Consider the following 25989-nt stretch of genomic DNA (forward strand, 5'->3'; position numbering starts at 1 on the left):
TGGGGAAAATATCTGCCCATATGGCTGCGGTGAGGATCGAGTAAAATAATTCAGGCAATATGTGAGGCACGTTGTAAGCACTTAATAAATGTTCACTGCTGTTACACTGCTAAGGAGATGTGACAAGAGCTGGGGCAGGCCCAGAGGGAAGGACCTAAACAGATTATTTTTTAGTTACTGACCTTCAGTGAACCTTCCCAGACAAGCCTTTCCTTTACCACACAGACGCTTTTGTAACTCTCCACCTGAAATCACCGGCTCCCTTTCTGAAATCATCTTTGATGAATTGGGAAACTATATGTCTCGGGAGCAAAGAAGCAACTATTCTATTTTGAAGTTTTATTTTGTAATGAATTCACTCAAATTTGAGGTGACTTGTGAAACCCACAAAGTCCATTTCAAGATAAACCTTGTGCCAGCCTCGTTGCTCATTTACTTACAAGCTGGAAATTTAACTTAGTACTTTGCACCTCTTCTAAACTCATGGAGTTGTGGGTAATGACCTATGTTTTCTACCACGGCCTGCAGTGAGCCAGGTTTTCAACAGCACTGGACACCGCTATCCCCAGGGACTGGAAGACGCTAGCATCAGGTTTGTTCCTGGGTATCTTCTGTGTGCTTGGAAGGGGGGAAGCAGGTCAAGTGGCAGGAGGACTAGAAGAGAGGCCGGAGACTGCATGGGCATTATAGGTGCTGATAGTGAGTTTTCAAGGGGAGCGATGTGGCCAAAAGGGGCTGTACAGAGACAGGTCAAGTGACACTGAAGGGACTGGCAAAGGAAGGCTTTGCTTCAAAGACACTGCAGAGAAGGTTATGCCTAGCAAAGTTAAGTCTTAGAAACCACTCAGTGGAATATTTATGAGTGTCCCTAAGAGGAAAGAGACCCAGCCCTTGGGGATTACACTGTAACTTGACCATTGCTTCCTGACCACTGGCAGAAGAAACCAGTGACATGGCTATCACTTCCAAAAGGCAAAGAGGTTAACTTTTCTTAAACAGTTGGACTGGGATAGTTTCTTTGAGAAATAAGCTTGCATGGAACTAGGTACCAATTCCCTCCAATGCAGAGCCTTCCGGGATTGTGACTGGGCCCGGCCAAGTCTGTAGATCAATCTGGAGGAAACTGTCCAAGAACAGTGATCAAGTCAGTGTGGTATTGGTATAAAGATTGACAAACAGATCAGTGGAACAAAATAAAGAGTCTTGAAATAGAATCAAAGGAGAAATGGCTTTCTGCCTTCTCCTACCTCCAAACAGGAAGCAGAAGTCCCAAAACTTTACTCTTAACCACTAGGCTAGTCTGCATTTTATAGTGTCGTTTCATTTGTACAAGATCTCTAGAAGCCAGTCACTTCCTCATTTTCTGGGTAAGCTGAGAATTGGAGCTTGTCTGAACTAGATGGAGGAGAACATCACCTATGGATGTTACTTGAGAAGCAATGGGAATATTCCTAAATCCCCAGATAACAGCCCCCAGGAGGGGACTCCTGTCACACCCCATGCCAGATTCCTCTGAACAGAGGATGAGAAATCGAAGTCTGTCTTCTTTGACTGTAAGCTTCTTGAAAGCAGAGATTGACATCCTAAAAGTTTTTTTAAAATCTTTATTGTTCAGCACAGTGCCTATATATGTGTGTGTGTGTGTGTGTGTGTGTGTGTGTGTGTATATATATATATATATATATTAGTTAGGTTTGGCGGTGCTGTAGTAGAGAATAAACCCTGAGGTCTTAGTGAGTTAATACATAAATATTTATTTCTTGCTCATACAAAATCAGCTGATCTCCAGGGCTACCTTCTGTCCAAATGGTGATTCAGGCACCAGTGCTGCGTTTCTCTTGTAGCTACGTCCTCTGGGGAACATGGCCTCTGCATTGTTGTAGCCAAAAGAAGAGGAAGATGAGGGGCCACACATCAGTTCTTAAATTCCTGGCCCTGGATTTAACACATGTTACTAGCCCACTGGCCAGAAGAAGTCGCAGAGCCCTCCCTATCTCTTAGCAACTGGGAGATGTCTGGGCATATGATGAGTAGTAAAGGTCTCTGCCTTCCTGGCTGACTGTGTGTACTCGGTAAATTGTGTTGGATAAACGAACGAGTAAGCCTGACACAGGGTCTACATTACGCTAGCACAGAATCGAAGCAACTTGCAGCCTCCCGAGCCTCAGATGTGAATGCACATGTCGTCAACTCGGGGAATAATGTGCATGAAGCTACCATGTATTGAAGACCACTCTACACAAGGCATTGGTCTAGGAACTTTACATGGTACAGTGTTTAGTCTGCACAAGGGCCCTATGGGATAGGCTGTCATATTCTTCTTTCACAAATCACTTTTTCACAAAACCATGGTGAGCAAATAGCAGAGCTGACATTAGCCCAAGTGGGCCAAGTTACAAAGCTTAGGAGAGTCTACGTTCTTGACTCCATGAACTCGCTTAGCTATGAATGCCTTAGGGAACATCATTAGCAGCTGAATGCAATGGCCTTCAGAAATACGACCTGGAGGCATTGCCATAGTGAGAGGTGCTAGGAGGAAGGCAGAGAGAGACAGGGTTCCATTCCATAGCTGGTTTTCCCCATTTCCAACGGCTCTGCCTTTTCTCATCTCCCTCCTGCTACCTCCTCCTGGGGACTACCACTGTCAGACAGAAATGCACCTACAAGACCTAAAGTCAGTGGTGAAAAGAATAGAGTTCAGAGCTTGTTCTAAATGTTTGTGTAGTTTGTGATGTCTGTTTCGCACACACCATCTGTTGAGCAAATGAAGAGGCAGGAGCAGTGAGCTCCACCCAACAGCCTAGGTTTTGCGGGAATTGGCCAAGCTCACTTTATGCAGCTCTCCCAACCCTGTAAGACAGAGATGCACCACAAACACTGCACACCAGCTCAACTATATCCACAGCAAGTCAGAAGGATTCCTGGTCAGGCTTTGCTATTCTCCTCGTGTGCACATAGAAATTCACCTGGCTTCTCTGGGTTTTAACTCTTTCATCTATAAAATGGGATTGTTGCACATCTACTCTCTGATCACTCTCTCCCTGGGTTATTGTGGGAATCCAATGGAATAATATATGTAACAGTGCTTTTAGATTGCTAAGCTCGCTTAACTGCTTGACTAGTTCTTGTTCATGACCAGCCAAATAATGAAATTTTCTCACTTTCTGATTGAGTTGCAGCTTGTTGAGGGAACTTGTTGAGCAAAGCTACATATGGCCGTGCCATTTAAGTGCCAATTCTCTCATTCTAGAAACCACATTTGGTCATACACATTAGCTTTTTTTCATGATGCTTAAGAGCCCCGCCATGGAAGTCAAAACATAGGACCATATGTGTGATGTGGGGCAAATTAATAACTAATCTCTCTGAACTTCAGGTGTCTCACCTGTGAAATGGGAATAACGACATTTGTGTTTGGGAATTATTATAAGGGCTGAAATAGTAATGCACATAAAACAATCTACATGGTGCACGGCACATAAAGCACTTGATAAATGGTTGCAATTCTATTGTCATTTTATTATCAAGGAACCATCATGCTGTCTCCAAGTGTCTTTGTGTAGTCAAATCATTCCACTGCTCAATAGAATTAGAAAATCCCCCACCTTTCAAAACACCACATGAGCACTCAGATCAATGTCTCCCACTATGTCCCAAATAGTCTCCAACGCCCCCGCAGAAAGCGCACAATTTACAACATGGCTGTGCTCCAAAACTGTACTTGGAAGTTATTTGTTTGGAACTCAACACATATTTTCCCATAGAAAGAACGCTATTAAAATAGTGGTTGGGTTCCCAGGTCCCTGGAAATACCCACTTGATGCGCAAAGTAGCAGAAAATTGGCATTATTTGCAATGCAAACGAGCATAAAGCAATGCTGTTGCATTGTTAGTCATAGGCCGAAACTGAAAACTAAGAAAATTATGCAATAGATGGTTCCTTTTATTTTTCATAAATGATGGTGATGAGGAAAAGTGGGCTTCATTGGAAGAAGAGAGAATTTAGAGGCCCCTTAAGTAAAGAATCTCAACTTTTTTTTACCATTTCTGTTCTTAATCCAAGAGATTACATAGCTCTAATCTTATCCACCACAACGGAGTTATTTTTGGTTTGCAAATGGAAAAGGGCAAGAAATGGGAAAGGTCTGGGAAAGGGAAGCAGAGGTGAGAAAGACTCCCCGGGGCGGGGGCGGGAATCAGCCAATGGTTTGAATACTGAGGAAGGAGGAAGAAGCATACACGTGTAGTAAGATTGATTCCCCGTGTCTGGGAGCAGGGAACATAGGTTGGGTGAGGGCCCACAGCCTCTCATAGAAGGGAAGCCATGCTGTGACCCGTCAAACAGTTCCCCACTGAAGCCTTAAGGTGGCGCTATAGAGCCAGAGCAGTTTGTAGAAAGAGAGGCCTCAAGGTTGGGGGGCGAGACGGAAGGAAGGCTGTGAGCACCCAGCTACTTGTGTTAGGAAATAAGCCCAAATGATGTGCTGGTGGCCTGTTCTGAACTTTACTGCCACGAAGTAAATGGCGGACTAGAATGTTAACACGGCCTCATCTAAATGAGGTCTTTGCATTTACTAGCCAGGGAAGCGCCGAATGTGAAGACCCCAAGGACCTCAGCCCAACCTTTAATTTCTGGTGGCTTCAAACCTGGTAGAGATTAAAAGGAAATACATAAAAACCTATAGTTTTCAAATGAGAGGCTGAGGCCCAGGGAGAGGAAGTAACTTGCCTATGCTCATATAACTACTAGGTGTCAGTAATCTTCCTGAAGCAGGCTGCCTCTCCGTCTGCTGCCATCACTAGTCCACTGACCGGTTCACTAGTACAGTTTGTGCTCTACGTCCAACCTCAGCCCTTCTGGCTGATATCGGCTAACCAAGTAGGGTGAGAAGGAATAGAGGAGGAACTGGAATAATGAAATCCAGTGTAGATAAATCTCTGGATGCCTTAGAATTTTTTTTTTTAAGATTTTATTTGTAAATAATCTCTACTCCCAACATGGGGCTAGAACTCACAACCCCAAGATCAAGAGTCTTCCGCTCCACCGACTGAGCCAGCCAGGAGCCCCTGGAAGCCTTAGGTTTATGCTGAGAATCTAGTTCTCGAATAAGGAGCAGTGAATCCAGGTACCCTTGCCAGGCTGTCCAGGGGAAATTGCAAGAGTCATCTAGTATGACAGCAAGAGTACTGAATGTGGAGACAGAAGACCTAGGTTCATTTTAAATTCTGCTATGGCGTAAGCTTGCACACATCTCTCCCTCTCTCTGATGTCCCTTGAAGCTCTTACTGTCTTCTAATCCTCACCAGGCAGGATCTGTGGTCTTGTGGCCTGGGGAGGTGGGGCAATGGGTAGCTAATGACCTAATCGGGTCATAATAGCTCCAGGGCAAGCATATCCCTAACATAAATGTGCTTCCCCTCAGAACCTCAGAAACTCCTTCAACTTGTGATAAACAAAGCTTCTGGGGTAAAACAAAGACATGAGTTATTCCTGCAGAAGAGGTTCTGAAGAACCAGAACATCCTACTCCCCGTGGTAGAACATAACGACAGGTCAAGAGAAGTTTAATTACTGAAAAGGAAGACCAGTGAACGGGAGTAGTGGAGGGGTGGTGGGCTGAAGAGGAGAGATGATTATTACACAAAACAGAATAAAATTTTTAAAAAATGGCCATCATGGCCTAGACAGGGTTCTGAGTCCTGGATTCATACCGTGTGAGGGCTCAAGAGAAAGACCAGAACTGATCCTGGGCTGATAGAAACCTAAGTCAATTTTCACAGCATTTCACTAGGCTGGTGGCTGTCAGCCCCACACTGGGCCCCTTGTTCCCTCACTCCCACACAAATGTAATCCTTGGTTCCTTAGGCTACCCCAATGTTACGGACACTCTGATATCTGACCAGATGTTGCTAGAAATCCAACTCCTTTACCCTGACCTTTCCTCCCCATTTGGAAGACTCTCTAGGGGCTCATGAACCTCAGTCACAGGCATTGTTGATTCATGTCTTCTCTGGTCCTCACACTGACTGTGGCCCCAGCCCTGAGCTCCCCCTCCCTCTGCCACCACACATTCCACTACCAGGGCCTCCTCCTGCTGCCATGTCTCCCGTCCCAATGCTACCGTTGCTATGGTAATGGCTGTAGGCTTTGCAGCCACTCTCCTTGAGGCTGTCACCCCATATACAGTGATTAAAGCACTTTCAGCCAACCTTGAACAGTGTAATCCCTCAGACAAGGTCCCCACAGTATAGCCTTGATGTTATCTCTCCCACTCCGTTGAGAAACTTGGCATAAGTTCCCAGGGGACCAGGCCAGAGGGTCTTCAAGGACACCACCTTTCATCATCCAGCACTTGCACCTGGAGCTGGGTCCTCAGAGGCAGCCTTTGCTCTCCCTTGTATCTCAATGACCTGCCCTGTGATTTCCACCCTGACATTTTTTACAGAACACCTAGGGGTTTCTCACACAAGTAGAAGCTCTGATAAACCAGATTCCTAAAGTGACACCAAAGTGAATTATGAGTCATCTACAATCTTCAAAGACAGACAACTTGTTTATCTAGCTTAATTGCGTTAGATCAAATGGCAATCTTGAAGAAAAGGTCTGCCTTGAAATGCCTACTGATCATAGTCTATGTCATTCTTTCTTTCCCGGTCAGGGAAAATTGCTTGATCTTCCAATCATGAGCAATGGGTACCACTGAATGTCCTTGTTCTTATGTTTGAGCTTTCTTATCTCCTGTATGCTTGTTGTACCTCACCATTTTTTACCAAGAGACAAAAAGCCTGAAGAAATTAAATGACCTACGATGAGCTAAAGTTCTTGCAAGAGACTTTTACCCTTTCTAGCCTTTTCTCCACTTTCTCTTCCTTTTGGGTAGTTGGGATAGAGGAGAAAAGAAGAAAAAATACTGCAGTGGAGATCAAATAAAATGGGAATACAAGAAAAACACTCGATAACTTGGATCCTCCCTTGAATACCTGGTGGCTTTAAGTCTGGTATGGATCAAACCAAGATACATAAAAACATTTAGTCCTAAGTCTTCCTTCGAAATGTGGGGAAGGCTTAGAACAAAGAAGTTGTCCTTCAGTTCAACTAGAGACCTCATATTGGACTTCTGAAAAAAATAATGGGCTCAGTACTTTACTAAACTATGAAAAGACAAAAATGCATCATAATTACATTTTCACCCGGCAAAATTCTTTTAAATTCAATGAAACAAGTAATTTATGTGAACCAACTATTTTGCTCTGCACCATGAAATCGAAAAAGGAAAACGTCTGTCTTTAGGGCCTGTCAAAGACATGACTCTGAGCCTTCTCCTGTCGTAATTTACTGCCTTATCTTTCACAAGTTATTCCATATCCTAGGCCTCATTCTCTCCAAATGCAAAATGAAGACACTAATACCTTCTCTGTCTACTTCACAAGGAAGTAGAAAAGAAACAGTAGACAGAAAAAAAAATAGTAAATAGAAACGTGATAATAAAATGTTTGGTATATACAAAGATGCTGGGCTATTTCTTTATTTCCAAGAAGTTTCCTATGCTATCCTTTATTTCCAAGCAGTTTCCTATGCTATCATTCCCACTATTCCAGGCAAGTAATTCTGAGTGAATCTGAGCCATTTCTCTCAGACTAGACTCAAGCTTTATGATAGAAATCTGCAGAAGAGCATTCCTGTGAGTGTGTGATGTATAGGATACGGAGATTTGTTGAGACATTGGGAGTAGAAACCTGGTGGAGAATTCTCACCCGACAAAGCAGAAATGACAGGGGAATGTTACATTCAAATAATGAACATTCATGAACAGCAATTCACTGTCACATACCATCCTAACACCTGGGGATACAAAGCATGTTGGGGGTCCTAATTCAGGGATTCACTAGGAAGACTCATAGGACACAGTGTGTAGTTGAGGCTATGATTAATTACAGAGAAAGAATGAGAAGCAAAATTAGCAAAGGAAAAAGGCTCATGAGGCAAAATCTAGAGGGAAACAAGTATAAGCTTCCAAGAGTCCTCTCCCAGTGGAATTAGGCAGGATGTACTTAATTCCTCCAGCCGTGAGTTGTGACAACACGTGTGAAGCATTATCCACCACGGAGGCTCATTTTAGAGACTCATTGCCCGAGTCTTTTTGTTGGGGGCCAGTCATATTGACACTGTCTGCCAAACCCATGCCAAAATTCTAGACCCTCAGAGGGAAAGCAGATGTTCAGCATAAACCACATTGTTTGTACAATTTAGTCCAGTGAGCCATGCCATTCTTATCAAGGAGTAGTGGGAACCGTCTTGAAGTCCAAGTTCCCAGACTCCAACCAAGGTCCAACTTTGTAAGCAGGCCTTTCGAGGGGTACCATTCTCAAGCCTGGTATGTTAACTCTTATGCATACAGAGGTTTAAATCAGTGATCGCAATGTTGATGGATAAATATAACAATAAATTCATTCAACCGAAGTCACTGAGACTTTGAAGTGTCGGGCAGGAATGAGATAAATTAGACATGGTGGCTGCACCTTGTCAAACTCAACTCAACACCTCAATAACTCCCTGCCCACCCACTGACAAAGTGCATTGCCTATGAAAAGCTCTGTGGCTGTGCTCCAAATTCCTCACTGCACATCCCAAGGGCTCTGTTTTCTGCCTGCCATAACTTTATTCTGCTTAGCCCCTTGGGTAGGTGTTTGGGACTACTTCTCTGCTGGGCTTGACTAGATTCTGGCATGGCCCTGGATCCCCTCCACCAGTTCTGCCCCATCCTTACCCCCACCAGGATCCCCAACACTCCACATTTCATCTGGCCTCCTTGGCCCCCATGTCCATTAGAGGAGCCGCCTCATTCACGTTTGAAGCCCTAGTTCCTGGGGCTTATCCCTGTCCCTCAGTCAATGACTTAAAAGTCATTCCATTTCTACTTACAGCCTCTGGCTAATTTTCAGCCCACTGCCAGCTGCCAGGGAGATGCCCAGGACTATGGACTACAGATTTCTCCGCTTTTCCTGCTGGAATCCTCTCCTGCAGGAGCTCCACATGCTGTCCTTGACTGTAACCACAGCCTTCAGCATCTCTGCAGCTAGAGTTCCCACTGTCCTTGCTCCTACTAGACGGATCTGCCCTCAAACCACACTCTTTTTCTGTTTTAGGTGGGGCAGAGGGGGTATCAGAAGTACCAAGCTCCAGGTTACTTCAAATTGGGGGTGGGAATGAATGGAGGACACATATGCTGTTTTCTTGGTCTCAGAATGAACATGTTCAATGACCCTGCCAAGGAGTCAAAAACGGTAAGCTTCTCCCTGATATCAACCAGAGCCCCAAGCAATTCATTCATCCACAGATTCCCAGGAACTCCTGGATAATAGTATCAGTTCAGCCCCAATTTTCCAGCCTGATGATCTACTCTCCTCCTCCTCCTTCCAGTGCAGAGGTAGTAAACAGCCCTTGGGCATGTTCAGAAAATGCTCCTAGTGACTCAGATGACAAGGAAAAACCACCCAGAAAGGAAGCTGGTAAGACAGTAAGGAGCTGGTCCAGGAAAGCTGTGAATGCTGTCGCAGGGGCATTTGATCAGACCTGCATTTCAGAAAGATCCAGGGAGCTGGAGGGAGATGAGATTGAGAGTGAACCTGGAGGCTAAGAGACAAAGAGAAGGCATTTTTGTAATAATCTTGCAAGAGGTGGCAGACCCTCAACTGGATCTGAGGCCATGAATTGTAAAGATGAGGGGACAAACAGGAGGGATATTTAGAAGGCGAGATAATCAGCATTTGGGTGTGGGGTGAGAGAATGGAAGCTTGGGGATCAGCATCTTTGGCAGTACCTCCACTGGGATAAGGAATACAGGGGAGTTAATGTTGAATCCAAATAGCTTCAGGCCATAGTGCCCACAATTATCCTCTCCTCTATGTCTGACATATTCTCAGTGTCTTGTTTGGTTTTGGTTTTTCCTTGGAAGGTCCAGAAATGCCCTTGGTGTGTTTGACAGACTTCCAGGCTTATGCCCAGGATCATCTGTCTAAGTCAACTTGGGATTTTATTGAAGGAGGAGCTGATGAATGCTTCACCCGGGATGATAACATCGCAGCATTTAAAAAGTCTGGTCTTCTGTATCCTTTCTATTGTTAAGCTAAGGTGCACTGGGTAAGGGGTTCTTGGAAGGTAGCAGCCATGCTCTCTGCCTCCAAGGAACACAAAGTACTCAAGATATATTAGTGGATTCTGTTGTTATTGCTTTGGGTTTTGGGTTTTTTTGGGGGGGAGTAGGGGATAGGTGGGCCAGGGAGAGGATGAATGGAGAAAGAACTTATCTTAGTGCCTCTGCAGAACCAGCACGAGTCACCCTCCCTCTGCATCCCAGCAACTGTGCCACCTGACAAGATAGGACAAGAGTCCAGGGCTACCAGTTACCTGAGTGGGGAGGAGAAGCCAGTGGGGTAGGCCTAAATCTCCTGAGTTCTTAAACTTCTGGCTTGAAGGAGATAATGTCTGTTGGGAGAGGGGACACAAGAAATACAGAGACCCAAAGAGTCTTAAGGGTGAAAGGAGGTTGATTTCAAAGAAGAGCTGGACTGGAACAGCAGTGAGTAGAGCGCAGGGTGGTAAACAGCCCACAGGCCACGTCAGGCCCACCACCTGTTTATGGATGGTCCACAAACTGAGAATTTTTGTTTTCTGTTTTTAAATGGTTGAAAAAAAGAATCAAAAGAAGAATGATAACTTGTTACAGGTGAAGATTATATGAAATTCGAAATTTCAGTGTTTATAAATAAAGTTTTATTAGAACCAGCCACGGTCAGGGGCGCCTGGGTGGCACAGCGGTTAAGCGTCTGCCTTCGGCTCAGGGTGTGATCCCGGTGTTCTGGGATCGAGTCCCGCATCAGGCTCCTCCGCTATGAGCCTGCTTCTCCCGCTCCCCCTGCTTGTGTTCCGTCTCTCGCTGGCTGTCTCTATCTCTGTTGAATAAATAAATAAAATCTTAAAAAAAAAAAAAAAAGAACCAGCCACGGTCAGTCATTTACATGTTATCTATGGCTGCTTTTGCATTACAACAGCAGATCTGAGTAGCTGTGACAGACTGCATGGTCCATGGAGCCTAAAATATTTACTATCTGGCCTTTTACAGAAAAAGTTTGCTGCCCCCTGTAATAGAGAGGTCAGAAAAACACTGAAAAATGGGATACAAGGTGAACAGCATGTTCTGTATTCTCATACTTGTTTAGCACTATCCTAGACCTCTTACTTGCTTTAGCTCATTCTGCCTTCATGAGGTAACTGTGAAGTCTGGATTATTACTCCCATTTCACAGATGAAGTTTGTATCTTACCCAAGTTTGTACAAACAGTATAGCTAGCAAAACCTTTCTATGTTTGTGTATAGGGATAATAATATTTTGTGAAAAACAAGCATTTTTGGACCCTGAGACTATGTCTCTATTGGACATAAAAGTGTATTTTATATATTTACTACTTGTGAATTTCCCTACCTTCTTCTAAAGCAGTAGTTAAGTCAAATCTTCAAATGAATTAGCCTCTAGCGAAAAACAGAAACAAAACAAAACAAGCTCCCACCATGATCATTCTCTGGGGTTTGTCCTCTTTCAGTGACCTTTTCTTACTTTATAGAGACTTGTTTCTAACCCATGAACTCCTTCCTGCTCATTCTTTTCTTTTCTAATCCTTGTTATGGTAAATCAATCAAAGCATCCAAGTATTGAGAGTCTGCTTGGGAAGGCAAAACTCAAAGACATAGAACTGTGCCAGAGCAAGGCTGGAGGCAGTGTGGGCCACACGTGCCCTGGGGGTTTGGAGAAAGTGGGGTTAATGTGGGCCAGGGTGTCAGGAAAGGTTTCTGAAGGAAATGTTAGTCTGTGTGGCCTAATCAGCCAACTGACCTCACCAGAGATTTCTTGGGACCCAGTCTGGTGTAGACCTGCATCCGAATCTGGAGACCCCAGCCCCAGGCAGCAGCTGCATGCTGGAGAGTAACCCCACTAATAGAAGAATCTTTGTTGCTGAGCACAGAATCCGCCTCCGTCCCCGGTACCTGAGAGATGTGCGAGAGGTGGACACCCGGACCACAATCCAAGGGGAGGAGATCACGGCCCCCATTTGCATTGCGCCCACAGGTTTCCACTGCCTCGTCTGGCCGGATGGAGAAATGAGCACAGCCAGAGGTATGAACCAGCCGCACCTCGAGGCTCTCTTCCCAGGGGCCCTGAAGTATGCAGGTATCCTTCAGATCAATAGCAGGATTTCTCCCAGAAGGAGTTTAGGGACAGCAATCTGGTCAGAATTAAGGAGGGATGTTTGCATAACATTTCATTTAAGATTGAGAAAACATCCATTGCCATCATAACAAATGGTTAGACAGGGCAGCTACAGATGAATAGATATGGAAATCAAGCAAGCCACTCACAGTCTATGGGGAAAGGAGTTCTCAGCATGGCTTCAAGGATAGGGATCTCTTTGACCTGACCCCTCCTGGGCCAGGGCTGGGGCTGAATGGTGAGTCTCTGAATTTAGGATGAGGAATCGTGACATGAAGTCCTAACAAAGCCCCTGGCAGGTGTTCCTGCCCAAATGTTGTGTTTCCTTTCTTGACTGACTTTGTCATCTTATATGACAAAAAGTTTCTTATGGCGTATGTCTCCTTCCTGGTAGCCCCCTTATTCTCTTCCTTCATCCCTCTGCACCAAAAAATAATGAGAAGAGAAGGAAGACCGGGGCGGGGGGAGGGGCTGAAAATAGTCCTGTGACCCCTTTAGAATCTTTAGGTCACATCTAGGAAATATTTTATTTGCAGGTTGCCCAGGATTTCCCTGGGATCTTTTCCTTTGACTCCGTAATATAGGAAGCAATGAATCCAAGGATTCTACAGCTTCAAGTGGCATCTGTCTGGTTAGAAGCCAAGTCTGGCTAGGCTAAAATATGAATACCCTGTAGGACTATGACTGCTCTACTCAATCTTCATGATTGGACGTGTGATGGTGTTTTTGTAGTGGGGCAGAAGAATGGGGTACCTCCTGTTGATGTTAGGAATTGAAAATATGAAATCCTGATTAGGCCAGATTCTCTGCCTACGGATTGTGGAATGGTAGTGACATTAACCTACTGGAGAATCCTACCGAAAACAACAATTACCGTAGGAAATGAAAAATATGCAGCAGTGTCAACAGCACCGTCACCACCATCCTCGCCAACCTCGTTATCACTAAGCCTTTGTACAGGACATCACTTAGTAATTTTAAAAATGCTTCCAGGGGTTCCTGTGTGGCTCAGTCGGTTAGGCGTCAACTCTATCTCCACTTTGGTCTTGGATCTCAGGATTGTGAGGTACACGCCCAGCCCTACTTAAAAAAATGATAATAAATAAAAAACATAAAAATGCTTCCATATCTAGTATCTTGTTTAATCTCTTAGCAACCCTATAAAGAAAGGTATTACTATTTCCCCCCATTTTACAGATGAAGAAAATGAGACTCAAGGCACACAGCTAAGAAGGGATCGAACTAGCATTCTTCTAACTAGGATATCAGGCTTTCTCCAGTACAGAACTCAACCTTCTCCACTGGCATTACATTTCCTCACCCTGTGTCCTCTTTAGCTCCCTTCTGCTTTATTAATGAGTTCACGAGCTGCCCATTCTCCCATCTGAAAGCTGCAGCATGTCCAAAACTGTTCTGGGGACTAAATGACTCCTGTAGGGACGCCTGGGTGGCTCAGTCAGTTAAGCAGCTGCCTTCAGCTCAGGTCATGTTCCCAGGGTCCAGGGATCAAGTCCCGCATTGGGATCCCTGCTCAGCGGGGAGCCTGCTTCCCCCTCTGCCTGCTCTGCCTGCCACTCCCCCACTTGTGCTCTCTCTCTCTGACAAATAAATAAAAATTAAAAATAAATAAATAGGGGTGCCTGGGTGGCTCAGTCGTTAAGTGTCTGCCTTAGCCCCAGGGCATGATCCCGACGTTCTGGGATCAAGCCCCACATCAGGCTCCATGCTCTGCTGGGAGCCTGCTTCTTCCTCTCCCACTCCCCCTGCTTGTGTTCCCTCTCTCACTGGCTGCCTCTCTCTGTCAAATAAATAAATAAAATCTTTAAATAAATAAATAAATAAATAAATAAATAAACCCTCTAGCTAGGAAACTTGACAGAGACTGGAAGACAGGCTATACAGTGGGGGGCCTCCTGGGCTGACTGAATGCCCCCTGTGCCTCCTGCCTTAATGGGAGGCACGTGAAGTCAAGCTTTATCTTCACTCCCAGGGCAAACAGGTCAGAGGTGCACAGACTCTGAGGGTTTCTCACCCCGGTCCAGAACCCTGCCCTCCCTCCAATCTGAGTTGTGCTGTCTGTTCTGCAGCTGCCCAAGCAGCTGGGATCTGCTACATCACCAGCACCTATGCCAGCTGTACCCTCGAAGACATTGTTGCTACTGCCCCCAGGGGCCTCAAGTGGTTCCAACTCTATATGCAGTCAGACCGACAGCTCAACAAACAGGTGGTCCAGAGGGCTGAATCCCTGGGTTTCAAAGCTCTGGTCATCACTGTGGATACACCCAAAACTGGCAACCGGCGATGTGACTTTCGAAACGAACTGGACTTACACATGAACTTGTTGCTGAAAGACCTTCGCTCGCCTAAAGAGGTAGGAAGGATACCATATCCAATGGGCAGGCATGACAGGAAGCAAATTTCCTCTCTTCCTTCCTTCCTTCTCTCTTTCCACAAAAAGTCACCGAGTGCCTGCTCTTGCCAGACACAACAGATGCCACGGTTCAAAAAGCAGATCTAGTTTCTGCTATCCAGAGCTACCAGATGAACAGAATATAACATAAAATGTCCTCACTCCTGGAGCTACCCAACCTGTCACAAGAAATGTCCTGGCCAGGACTGGGTGTTAAGAAATAGCAAAGCTATGGAGAGGAATTTTTCATGGCATAGGAGAATAAATTAACCAAGTTCTTCCAACATTGTCTACGCTATGGGACACTTAGAAAATGATAATTTTGGATAGCACATTTAGGTAAACTGACCTCCTGAAGGGGATGCTTACAGACAAGGTGACTGGCCCACAGAGTGTAGCCAGCCCAGACCCCTCACTCAGCTACATTGAGAACTGAGGGTCCGTCTCTCTCTACACCTAGAACTCCTCCCTGGAGCTGCAGCACACTTGTTTGGAATCTCCGAAATAAGTGACTGCAAAGGCTACTTCTGCATTAAATCCTACAGTCAGATGGGATGGAGTGCTTCAGAGAGAGAAAGTCGTGGTAACATTGGAGTCCCTTGATTACATTAAAGATAACGGTACCAGTCTTTTCAGCCAATGGGAGGCTGTGATACTCAGTCAAGTGACTCAACAGTTCACACATTAACCACAAATTAGCTTTGAAGTTTTCGGGAATCCTTATCTCAGATTCCAGAGATACATTGGGATTTATGGATATTTGATTCACATGGTGAGCCAAGGCTAGGTATAAGGTAGTATCTGATTCAGGATTATTGAAGTATTTCTTCGTTCTTATAACCTTGGGCATATCTCAAGCATAACACGTTACATCGGCCTATAACTGCTTTTGTTTATCCCCTTCACTTACTAAACTCTGAGTTATTTTAAAGTAGGGATTGTGTCACTAGAAATTATACACAACTAATGAATCATTGAACACCACATCAAAAACTGATGATATACTCTATGTTGGCTAATTGAACTTGACAAAAAAAATAATAAAGTAGGGACTGTGTCTTATTTGTCTTTGTGTCCCCAGATCCTGTAATAATTAAAGAGAAGGACAAAATTAATAGTTAATGAATAAGCAGTTGAGATAGTAATTCTTTTGCACAAATTGTTAGGAAAAGGACCTGAAAGTGTTGTTTATTTTGTTACCCCTCTTTTAAGGCTTATGAAAGGTGGCTATCTGAATGTGTCTCAGTTTGGAATGGATCAAACCATCCTAAAGGAGCTCAGGTCTAAGGTTCTTTTTTCTTCCCCACAGAGAAATTCAATGCCTTATTTCCAGATGTGCCCCATTGACTCATCCTTCTGCTGGAATGATCTCTCCTGGCTTCAGAGCATAACTCGATTGCCCATCATCCTTAAAGGGATCTTGACAAAAGAGGATGCAGAGTTAGCTGTGAAACACAATGTCCGTGGCATCATTGTTTCCAACCACGGTGGGAGGCAGCTTGATGACGTTCCCGCTTCTGTAAGTAGGGTCACTTCATAGGGTGTGTGTGTGTGTGTGTGTGTGTGTGTGTGTGTGTGTGTGCCTACAGCACGGTACTCTGTGCACTTTGGCCCACACTCCCCTCTCCCTTACCACATATGCTGGTATATACCTGTTAATTGCAAGAACTTCTAATTATTAACAGCCTAGTGTGTGCCAGGTTATTTTTGCAAACTTCACATATATCATCTCTAAATCTCACAACCATCCTGCAAGATGTGTATCATCATCACTCTTTTACAGATGGGGGTCCTAGGGCTTAGAGATGTTACATAACTTTTCCAAGTTCACACAGTTAGGAGAGACGTAACAAAGGCACTGAGGTCTCCTGCCTTCTGGAGGAAGTGTTCAGTTTGAAGATTGCCTGAATGCATGGAGTGTAACAACATATTTTCTCATATGATACATCCTGGGAAGGAACAACTCCTCACTTAAACGAATAAATAACCATCTTTCACAGTAAAGCTAAAAAATGCTATATGAATCCTTTCCTAAAAATCTGTGACAGTCTGTGATTTTCCCCCTGTCTTTTGCATTTATGTCCGTTACAGATGAAGAGCAGGCAGGCAAGGAAAGAATCTTTAACTGGGAATCTTTAACAAGAGATTCTTCTATCACTACTTGATTCATTCTAAGAAAAGGAAGTGTGGGGTGGGGGTGCCTGGGTGATGCTTCTAATTGGGTTGGGCTTCCGATTCTTGGTTTTGGCTCGGGTCATGGTCTCGGGGTCGTGGGATCGAGCCCCATGGCAAGCTCCACTCTCCCCAGAGAGTCTGCTTGGGAGTCTCTCTCTTTTTCCCTCTGCCTCTCCCGCTTGTACTCTCTCTCTCTCTAAACATAGAAATCAATAAATCTTTTTAAAAAAGAAAGAAAAGGAAGTGGGTTTTTTTCTCTCTTAAGTTTTTTCAGCCTTTCTATTATGTAAGTAAAACATGTTCACTGCAGATAAATTATAAAATGTACATATGCAAAAAGAAGATAAAAATCACCCCTAATTTCATCAATGGGAATTGTTTTTTATCAACTTCTTAATGCAAAGATAACATTTTAGATTTTTAAAAGTTACATACTATTTTGTAATTTTTCTCTTTTCAATTTCAGTATATTAAGAACATCATTTCATTTCAATGTATACACTTCTCTCATTTTTAATGGTGAATGGACAATTTATATAACCCACTGCCTATTGTTGAACATCTGATGACTTCCAAGCCTTCACTATTTTAAGCAATGCATCAATGACCATCCTTAAATCTTTAGCACAGTCTCAATTAGTTCTTTAAGACAATTCCAGGAAATGGAGAAGCTGTATCAGCTGGTTTGTACATATCAGCCGGCTTGTGAAGCTTGGAGGTTTAGGTGCCAATGATTCGCCCCCTCCTCCCCACCAGGCTCTCCCCGAGAGAGAACAGACACGAATAACAAGCCCAATTGGAGAATAAGGGGTACAGTTTACTGTAGATCTCCATGACAGCTGATTGAAGGGAACAGTTGGGCATCCTACTTCCCATCCCAAATTTTGACCTGTGACCCCAGGAGAAAGTAGATAGGCAGAGCACATGCTAGCTCCCTCATCCAACCTCTGCAAGGATACCCACAGGCCACCTCCCACACACCCAGAAACTGGCAGAACAGGATGCAAAAAAGTATAGCAGGTCCTGAGCAGTCCCAGTTGTGCCTACGGGTAGGAACAGAAAGAAAAAAAGAGCCCACCACCAGCAAGCAGCAAATAGAGTAGAATGTTGACTTTTGAAATAACTCTAATAAAACATTATGCAACAGACCCTCTCTCATGAATCAGTTTAGCTAGTCTTACTCCCTTGGGGGGAGGACTGAGTAATACATGGAGAAAGAAGCTGAGTAATTGCTCCCCACTGCACTTCCTCAATAGAGAACAACTGTTGGCAAAGGCAGGAGCCAGAGAGAGAATTTCTCTTTCCCCATCATACTGGTCAACTTGTCATTCTCCCAAGCCACTTGACTTAACAACCAAACCCTAGGTCATCCGGGGAGAGTGCTGAGATTGGTGTGAAGCTAGTGAGGTACCTCTGGCTCAGAATTTGGGAAGGTGCCAGGAAAACTTGGTAAGATAAATAATAGTTTAATGGACTATTTAAAAAATTAAAATTAATGCAAAAAATTCCATGGTGAACAAAATATCAACATTTTAAATAAAGATAGGATCTGTCCCTGCACTTGCATAACCTGCCTCCACTCATCTCACTGTCATCCTGGCCCCAGATCCAATAAAACTTTATTTATAAAAACAAGCACCCCCAGCTCACAGGTCAAAGTTTGCCATTTGATTTTTAAATATTGCATTCAAATGTTATTTATCTGAGTGTTTTGACATTCCTTAAATTTTGTGCCTGAGGCCAATGCCTCACTTCTCTCACCCCAGACTCCTCCCTGTGAGTGTGACTCTTTGAAGTTCCCATCTCTAGAAGGTTCCATATAGTTCCTATATTTCTTTCTGGGATCTGGGAGAAGGGTCAGCTAGCTGTTGTCCCCAGAAGTCTCTAATGATGTCCTATTGTGACCTATAAGAAAGTAACTCTAAAGCAATACGGTTCCCTAGGCTAAAAGTCACTCCCTGGTCTGTTTCTCAAATTCCATCAGCTCCATTGTCCAATAAAGCTCACTGGAAGAGTATGCACAGATATTTTTATTTCTTTTTCCCAACATCATAGAAATATTCCAAATAATACCATGCTGGGGCTATAATACCCCTTATCTAGACATGCATTCTCACCAAGTTTTCGCATATAAGTCTAAAATGTATTCAGTTCTCCTCTGCTTGTAAATTAGAGTACAAAGTTCTTTCCTCCCTGATTTCATATTCTGCTCAGGCACCCAAAGGATCTCATTGAGATATAATTCCCATTGATTCCTTCTGCAGCAGAAGTCCCCCAGGGCCCAGTTTCGCCTCCTCCCTAGTGGTCTGTCCAAGAGGCATAGAACAGGAGCCCTGAGGCAGTTCCAGAACTCTGTCCTCAAGGACTCTGCTCCCAGACTCTGTTGTCACCCCTCCTCCTAGACTTGGAGGTGCTCAGGACTACAGCTCAGTCTGGGGCACTCTGAGTTGGCAAGGCCTCGTAGCTACAGACCCTGGAACTAGGGAGGCAAGGTGAGAAACAAAGTCTGGGGAGAAATTAGGCCAAATGATAAGCTGCTTTTGTTTTGCCCTTCAGAGTCTTCAACTCTACCTCAACAGCACTGCTGCTTGCATTCCCAACCCTTGTCTCAGATAACCCAGACAGGAGTCAGGAACAAGTTGTTCAAATGTGGTGTGTAAGGAACAATGTGCAACCCAGTTACACAAGACAAGCTGTAGTCCAGACATACTTGCTTTGCCAAAAAGACTCAGTGCCTTAAAAATGGAGAGCATTCCTAGCTGTGCCACCCTAGAAACAGAGAAGGTAGGAGAAAATCAAAAGTCAAAATGTACTTTAAAAAGAACATTAACGTGAACACCATAAATGGGTGAACACTGTAAAAACCCTTTAGGATGTGAAGAGGAACCAAGAGTTTCTTCCAAGCTGTAGATAGTCGAACAAGTGAGTTAGAGAGAAGCTGCACTTTGTCAGGGCAGAAAAGGGCAAGAGGGAGAGCTTGCAGAAAGTCCCTGGGGCTCAGGGGGCACCTGGGTGGCTCAGTTGGTTAAGCATCTGCCTTCTGCTCAGGTCATAGATCCCAGGGTCCTGCTCAGTGGGGAGCCTACTTCTCCTTCTCCCTCTCCCCTTCCTCCCGCTCATGCTCACGCTCTCTCTCTCTCTCTCTCTCAAATAAATAAATCAAATCTTTTACAAAAAACAGAAAGTTCCTGGGGCTCAGGAATGTAGCTTCACTGCTCTGGTAGGGGAGAGGAAGCATGGCTCAAACATGGGAGGGCAAAAAACTGGTAGACGTCACCCACACTTGCACTTCCTGTTCCTAACCCACCTTGAGGGGGCACCTCTGCCCCATGATCCCTGAGAGTGAAAATGGAAATCCCTGAAGCCATGCATGTCTCTTTCTCAGATCGATGCCTTGACAGAAGTGGTGGCTGCTGTGAAAGGGAAAATGGAAGTGTACCTTGATGGTGGGATCCGAACCGGCAACGATGTGCTCAAGGCTCTGGCCCTTGGGGCTAAATGTGTATTTCTGGGGAGACCAATCCTGTGGGGTCTTGCCTATAAGGTGAGAGATACTGGGTTTCTCATTTGTCCCCACACTTTACGGTGGTTTGCCGTACAAGCTGAGCTGCCGTTCCAGGTGCCACAGATCCTGAGAGACAGCTCCCCCTTGCCCGCATCTCCCGCTTCCTCGGCAGTGCGTTACACGTTCTCAGGCCCCCTCACCCCCATCTTTCCCTCTTTGCTTCCCTGTATTCCAAGCATGGTTCCAATTTCATAGACATCCCCATCCTCCCTACCACAGCTGGGAACACACCTAGAACAGATACTCAGCACCTGGGCAGAACGTTCTTCACACTTCTTTGTCTTTTCCCACCCCCCATCTTGGAGCAGGGTGAACATGGCGTTGAGGAAGTTTTGAACATTATAAAAAATGAATTCCACACTTCCATGACCCTCACAGGTAAGTTTTCACAATTCTTTTCCTGATTCGAGCTGAAGGTGTGAGGGCTACAGAACGGGAGTGGTAGCCCCTCCTTCTAGCTACTCTTCCCCAGCCCAGTGGCTGCCTAGAAGAGAAAGGAGGGAAGAGACGTCCCAGACAAAGACTGAACACAAACTCAAAATGTGATACCTTTGCTATGAAAGAAAATGCAATTTCAGATTATAGGAAAGAGGGTCCCCTTATGCTCTGGCCTGTCCAGATCACACAGCAGGCTTGTTGGGTATGGTTCTGTGGGTCATCTTTTCATATTCATGGTCTGCTAGGATTTGAGAAATTATGTCAAGGAGGAGGCACAGAGGAAGTGGGGAGACAGATACAACAAGAAGAGAGAAGGGGGAGCAGGAGAAGTGCCGTCCTGGGTAACCACAGCCAGAGAAATGTGAACATCTGGAAGTTACATGCAGGTGGATTTGGGTCAAAAATGAAGTTATGGTAAAGTAGTGCTCATAAAACTGTACGTTTTTAGCAAAGCCTGGGATCCCAGTGACCTATAAAATAGTACTTCTCAACTAAGACTGTCGATGACTGCCCTCTTCGGGAAGATATGGAGTTTAGAGTTTTGAGTTTATTTTTTTCCAGTCAGCACGACTACAGGTTGGATATTTCCAGTAGTTAGTGCTCAGAGACTAGGGACACTAAATGTCCTAAAATGCCTGGAGCAGTCTCATAGAAAAGAACTACCCTACCCCAGTGCCAAAGGCCAATGGCTCCGTCTCTGATTGTCTTCATCTGCTGTAGATGTAACTGATCACAGTGTGAAAGGACAGACAAGATGAACCCCAATGCGACCTCCATTCATTCTTCAATTCTAAAATTTGGTAATAATAGACACCTTCTCCAGGAGTAAGGAAATAATGAATCAAGCGCTGTGATGTGAAATCAAGACCATTTTCATGCCATTAACTTATTTCCATAAATGTCACAGAGCATCGGTCATGTGCTGAGCACAAGCGAGATGTCCAGGTTCTTCTCAAGTCTGGTTTTGGTGATATTTAGACAAGTGCTTTGTACTCAGTGTCCGAGTTATATTAGTAGACTCAACCTTTTGGGCTTGAGTAATACAAGTTAGAAAACTTAGAACAGCATTACTGCCAGCACCAGCCTTCTTCCCACTGAGCAGACTAATTAAAGAAAAAAAGAGGCGGGGGAGGGGGGAATAGATCAAGGCATGGAGGACAAGGACTGTCAGCTTAGGAGAAGAGCCACACACTTCAGAGCCTATGAAGATAAGCCAGTAAATGACTTGGTGTCACCAAGGCCCTCCCTTGAGGGAGGGGAGGGCATGAGCATGAACAGACATCGTATTGGTGTGTTTTGCCCCTGGGAGGGAGGGGGGCGAAGGATGGGTAGACCATAAGTTTCTACAGATTCCAGGAGGTTCAGATGACTTCTCCTGCTCCCCCAAATATTTTCTCCCATCTTTGAGAAATGACGTCTAATCTTCTTTTAACAGAAGCCTAGTGGGGGAATTCACAATAACAAAGTTTTTTTATTCAACTAAAAGTTTACACTTAACAATCTCTGGGGTAGAAATGGTGGTTGGAAAATCTCCTTCTGAAACAGAGTGGAGAGTGTCCTTTTTTTAAAGGGGCAGAGAAAAAACAGAATTGTGAGCCTGTGTAAGGCTGACAGTTTATATTCCCCTCCTTCTAACTATTGTACAATGAGAATGTATTGTTTTCAATGCATATGTAGAAAAATGAGTAATCACAACCAAACATGGGACAGAGATGAGAAAGAATAGGAAACTCAGGCAGAAGGGCATCCATTGGCATCCTCTGCATAAGAGTCCCCCGCTCCCCGGCACCCAGGCTAGCCCTTGGGAAGAAGGGATCTTGGGCTGGGGGACTGGGCTTTTGGTGGAACTCACTAAGATGCAAAATCATAGTGTGAAAACGCCAAGATTCTGTTACCCTTTAGCCCTTCCACACACCCAGGAATAACAGAAAAAAATTAGCACCCAGGAGGAATCAGTTGATACGATTTCTCTCTCCTAATTCCCCTGGAGATGTGTGATATATTTCCCTTATGACCCTATAACATCACAGCCCTGGGAGGAGGCCTCTATTTGCACTTTGTATGAACGTTTTGAGGTTTGTCTTTAGGAAATACTCACTTCCCTTTATTATGTTACGTTATGTTAGTCACCATACAGTACATCCTTAGTTTTTGATGTGTTCCAGGATTCATTGTTTGCATATAACACCCAGTGCTCATTGCAACATGTGCCCTCCTTAATACCCATCACCGGCCTATCCCAATCCCCCCACCTCCCTCCCCTCTGAGACCCTCAGTTTCTTTCCTGGAATCCATGGTCTCTCATGGTTCATCTCTCCCTCTGATGGTTGGAGAGACAAGGAGCTTCCAAGACCAGCAGAAGCTGAAAGAATGTGTGACTACCCACTTCACTTTAAAGTAGCCAAAACATTTCAGGGTAAAGCCTCCTAATTTACAGTAATGAAAAAATTACAAATACGCATTCTCTCTCAAACTTCTACTGAGCCTCTGCCAAAGGCAGGGCAGTGCCCTTGGTACTACATGAGACCCAGAAACCAATCTGATGAGAGTCGAGTAAGTACAGAAACATTACGAAGGCTTATGTGTCAAACGGTCTCAAAATGGAGTCATAACATAACCTGGATGCAACTACTGAAACATTTTTACATCATTTAAATATTATTTTTATTATGTTATATAACCAAAGATCATATTTTGGCATTCTCTGTGCTCCTTGAATAGATGTGCCTGCTAGGAAAACCCACTATTCTCTGCCCTGGGGAAACCCAAAGCTCTTAAGACCACTGTCCATTCCGAGGAGAGCTGCCTCTGGCACCAAATTCCTGCTTCTGCTGAATGACTTCAGCTTGTGGGTTACTTATGCATCCCATGCCTGCCGTTTCTGTCCACTACAATCAACCCAGGCATGGTTTTTAGAGGGGAAAGGAACCCTCTCGTTAGTTCTATTTTCATGAGTAATACATTTTGCTAAAGCTGTATTTTGGGAGGTGAAGGTGCACACATCATACATGTGGAAAAAACTTCAAGTTTATCATTACACATCCTGGCCTTCGAGTCTTTCTGCCTTATCACCAGGGATTTCCTGTCTACTCAAGGTCACAACTCTCCAGTCTGCACCAACAGACTACCCTCTCTTTCTCCTTCCTCGTCATGCGTCTTATCCGACGTTGCTCTCTTCAATCCCTGCTTCTAATCTCAGCTACAGTTCTAATTTTGCATTTTAATTAAGATCCTCCACTAAAGAAGTGTTACATTTTGCAGCACTTTCCCTTAGAAGGCAACCGCTGTATGAAATGCTTATCCCATCTCTTATTCCTGACTCATATTTTTCCCTGACACATACTTCCTATATCCCTGAGCTTTATCAGCACTTGGATAAAGGCCAAGTGTATCTATGGCATGTATGAATTGATTTTTCAAATGCTAAAATAGTGTTTCTACATTTTTACTATGCCATTTTGAACATGGCTGTGTTAAGAGGACTCGGGCACAGACTCACAAAATAATTCTCCAGGCAATCAGAATCACATTATTCATCTGGCATGCATAATGTTTTTTCAGGGTGAGCACAAAGATCAAATCAGGCTCGTTCCCACTGAATCATCCCATTATCCATGATGGGGTGGGTTACTGGTGTTTTAAAGAAATAAGCTTGTTAACTGTTCTTTTAGGTTGCCGGTCGGTTGCTGAGATCCATCAGGACCTGGTCCAGTTCTCCAGGTTGTAAAGAAAAAGGGCTAATGACCAGACTACTGAGGTCGCCACAGAGGGAAGAAAACTTACAGCGAGGTGTGTGATGCCTTCCTGCCTTGGCCCCATCATATCCCAGAGGCTCATCCCCTGCATCTTTGATCATTCTACCCCTTGTGCTGATTCAGGCCCTCCAATCCCCTCCTCTTCCTCAAATGTGACATGCTCTTTTTTGCCTCACTGCTTGTTATATGCTCTTGCTTAAAATCCTCCTTTGAAAGAAAAAATGTTAAAAACGTGGATCAACAATGACTGAAATAGCTAGTGGATTAATTTTTTTGCATATCCTATGTATCTCTATGAACCAACTTTAGGAATTTACACTCTGCACAGAAGAGCTATATGTATAAAATATTCTCCCACCAAAATAATACTCCTATCTGTAGATAACAGGGAAATAATATAGTTAAAAACATGGACTTTGGAGTCGTATACATCCTCTATTGCTCTATGAAATAACTATGGGAATTTGTACTCTTAACAGAAGAGCTATCCATATAAGATATTCCTCAACAAAAATCATACTCTAGAGCTGTCTGTCAAACAGGGCAAGACAGACCAACCAGATGAAGGAAGGAAAGTAAATCAAGTGTAGTTGGAACACTTAGAAGAGTAGTAGATACTTTACAGAATCATGGTCTTTGAAAAGACGCTTAGGACACTGATTTAGATGTCATTAATGGGTCGATAAAAGGAAAAGGGTAACTGACTGGGATCCTTGTGTTAGACCCAAACTTTTTATTCAGTACAAAGTTCAAATTGGTTCCTGCACTGATGTGTTGATGGTCAGTTTGAGGCCAAGGAGGGGCCTTAACTTGGCAGCAAGGATGGGGTGCTTGTGCTGAAAATTGAGGGACACACTAAGGAAGTCCATGTCTGGGGGCAACTGCCTAGCTAATACAGCAGTCACAGTTGCACTATGGGACAGGAGGCCTACATGACCACGGGTCTGGAGATGGCCCTCATCACACTGATCGGAGTGGCAATGTGTGCCTTGAAAAAGACGGAAGTTTCACAAGACCAAAAAGGGATACCGGGCAGGTATGATCCTGGTATAGCTTAACTCATTTACTATTACTATTGGTCTTGGGAAACTTTTTTCCTTTAGTTCACAGACCCAAGGCCAGAGACATGAAAGAACAGAGGAGCAAACAAAAGCCTAAAATATTTGTGTTCATGACTTATGATGCTACAGGATCTTCTGACCCATCAAATAACGTCTTTCTGTGTAGTGCCCCTCCAAGAGAAGTAGCAAAAAGAAAGTTTTGACACAAGAGATTTGGAGACTGGAAACAAATTAAAATAGACCATACCAGTCCTTCACCAGCAAATGAGAGCGATCTTTATTTCAATCATATTATATAATCCTACTGGATAGATGTAGGT

The 25989-nt window shown here is 44.3% G+C and overlaps 1 protein-coding gene across 2 annotated transcripts; it reads left to right on the forward strand.

Annotated features, from left to right (window-relative positions):
* The first annotated feature begins 486 nt into the window (after positions 1 to 486).
* On the forward strand, positions 487 to 24855 carry HAO2 (hydroxyacid oxidase 2). 2 transcript variants are annotated; one of them, XM_045801391.2, is made up of 9 exons: positions 488 to 592; positions 9147 to 9284; positions 9956 to 10094; positions 12021 to 12172; positions 14353 to 14636; positions 15985 to 16194; positions 20236 to 20394; positions 20724 to 20793; positions 24525 to 24855. In XM_045801391.2, exons 3-9 carry the CDS (start codon positions 9964 to 9966, stop codon positions 24578 to 24580), a joined length of 1062 nt encoding a protein of 353 aa, XP_045657347.2. In that variant the 5' UTR covers positions 488 to 592; positions 9147 to 9284; positions 9956 to 9963; the 3' UTR covers positions 24581 to 24855. The 2 variants fall into 2 exon arrangements, with proteins under 2 accessions (XP_045657346.2, XP_045657347.2); XM_045801390.2 differs by lacking the exon at positions 9147 to 9284 and having other exon boundaries at positions 487 to 592.
* Positions 24856 to 25989: the final 1134 nt, after the last annotated feature.

Source organism: Ursus americanus, chromosome 12, assembly GCF_024610735.1.
Source record: "Ursus americanus isolate L20-20 chromosome 12, mUrsAme1.1.p, whole genome shotgun sequence".
Lineage (NCBI taxonomy): Eukaryota > Metazoa > Chordata > Mammalia > Carnivora > Ursidae > Ursus > Ursus americanus.

Excerpts from the sequence above, each read along its gene's own strand:
- HAO2 (XM_045801390.2), top strand. The coding sequence starts at position 9,964 with ATGCCCTTGGTGTGTTTGACAGACTTCCAGGCTTATGCCCAGGATCAT. Across the intron at positions 16,195-20,235 it reads TTGATGACGTTCCCGCTTCT|ATCGATGCCTTGACAGAAGT; the intron begins GTAAGTAGGGTC and ends TCTCTTTCTCAG. Across the intron at positions 20,794-24,524 it reads CACTTCCATGACCCTCACAG|GTTGCCGGTCGGTTGCTGAG; the intron begins GTAAGTTTTCAC and ends CTGTTCTTTTAG.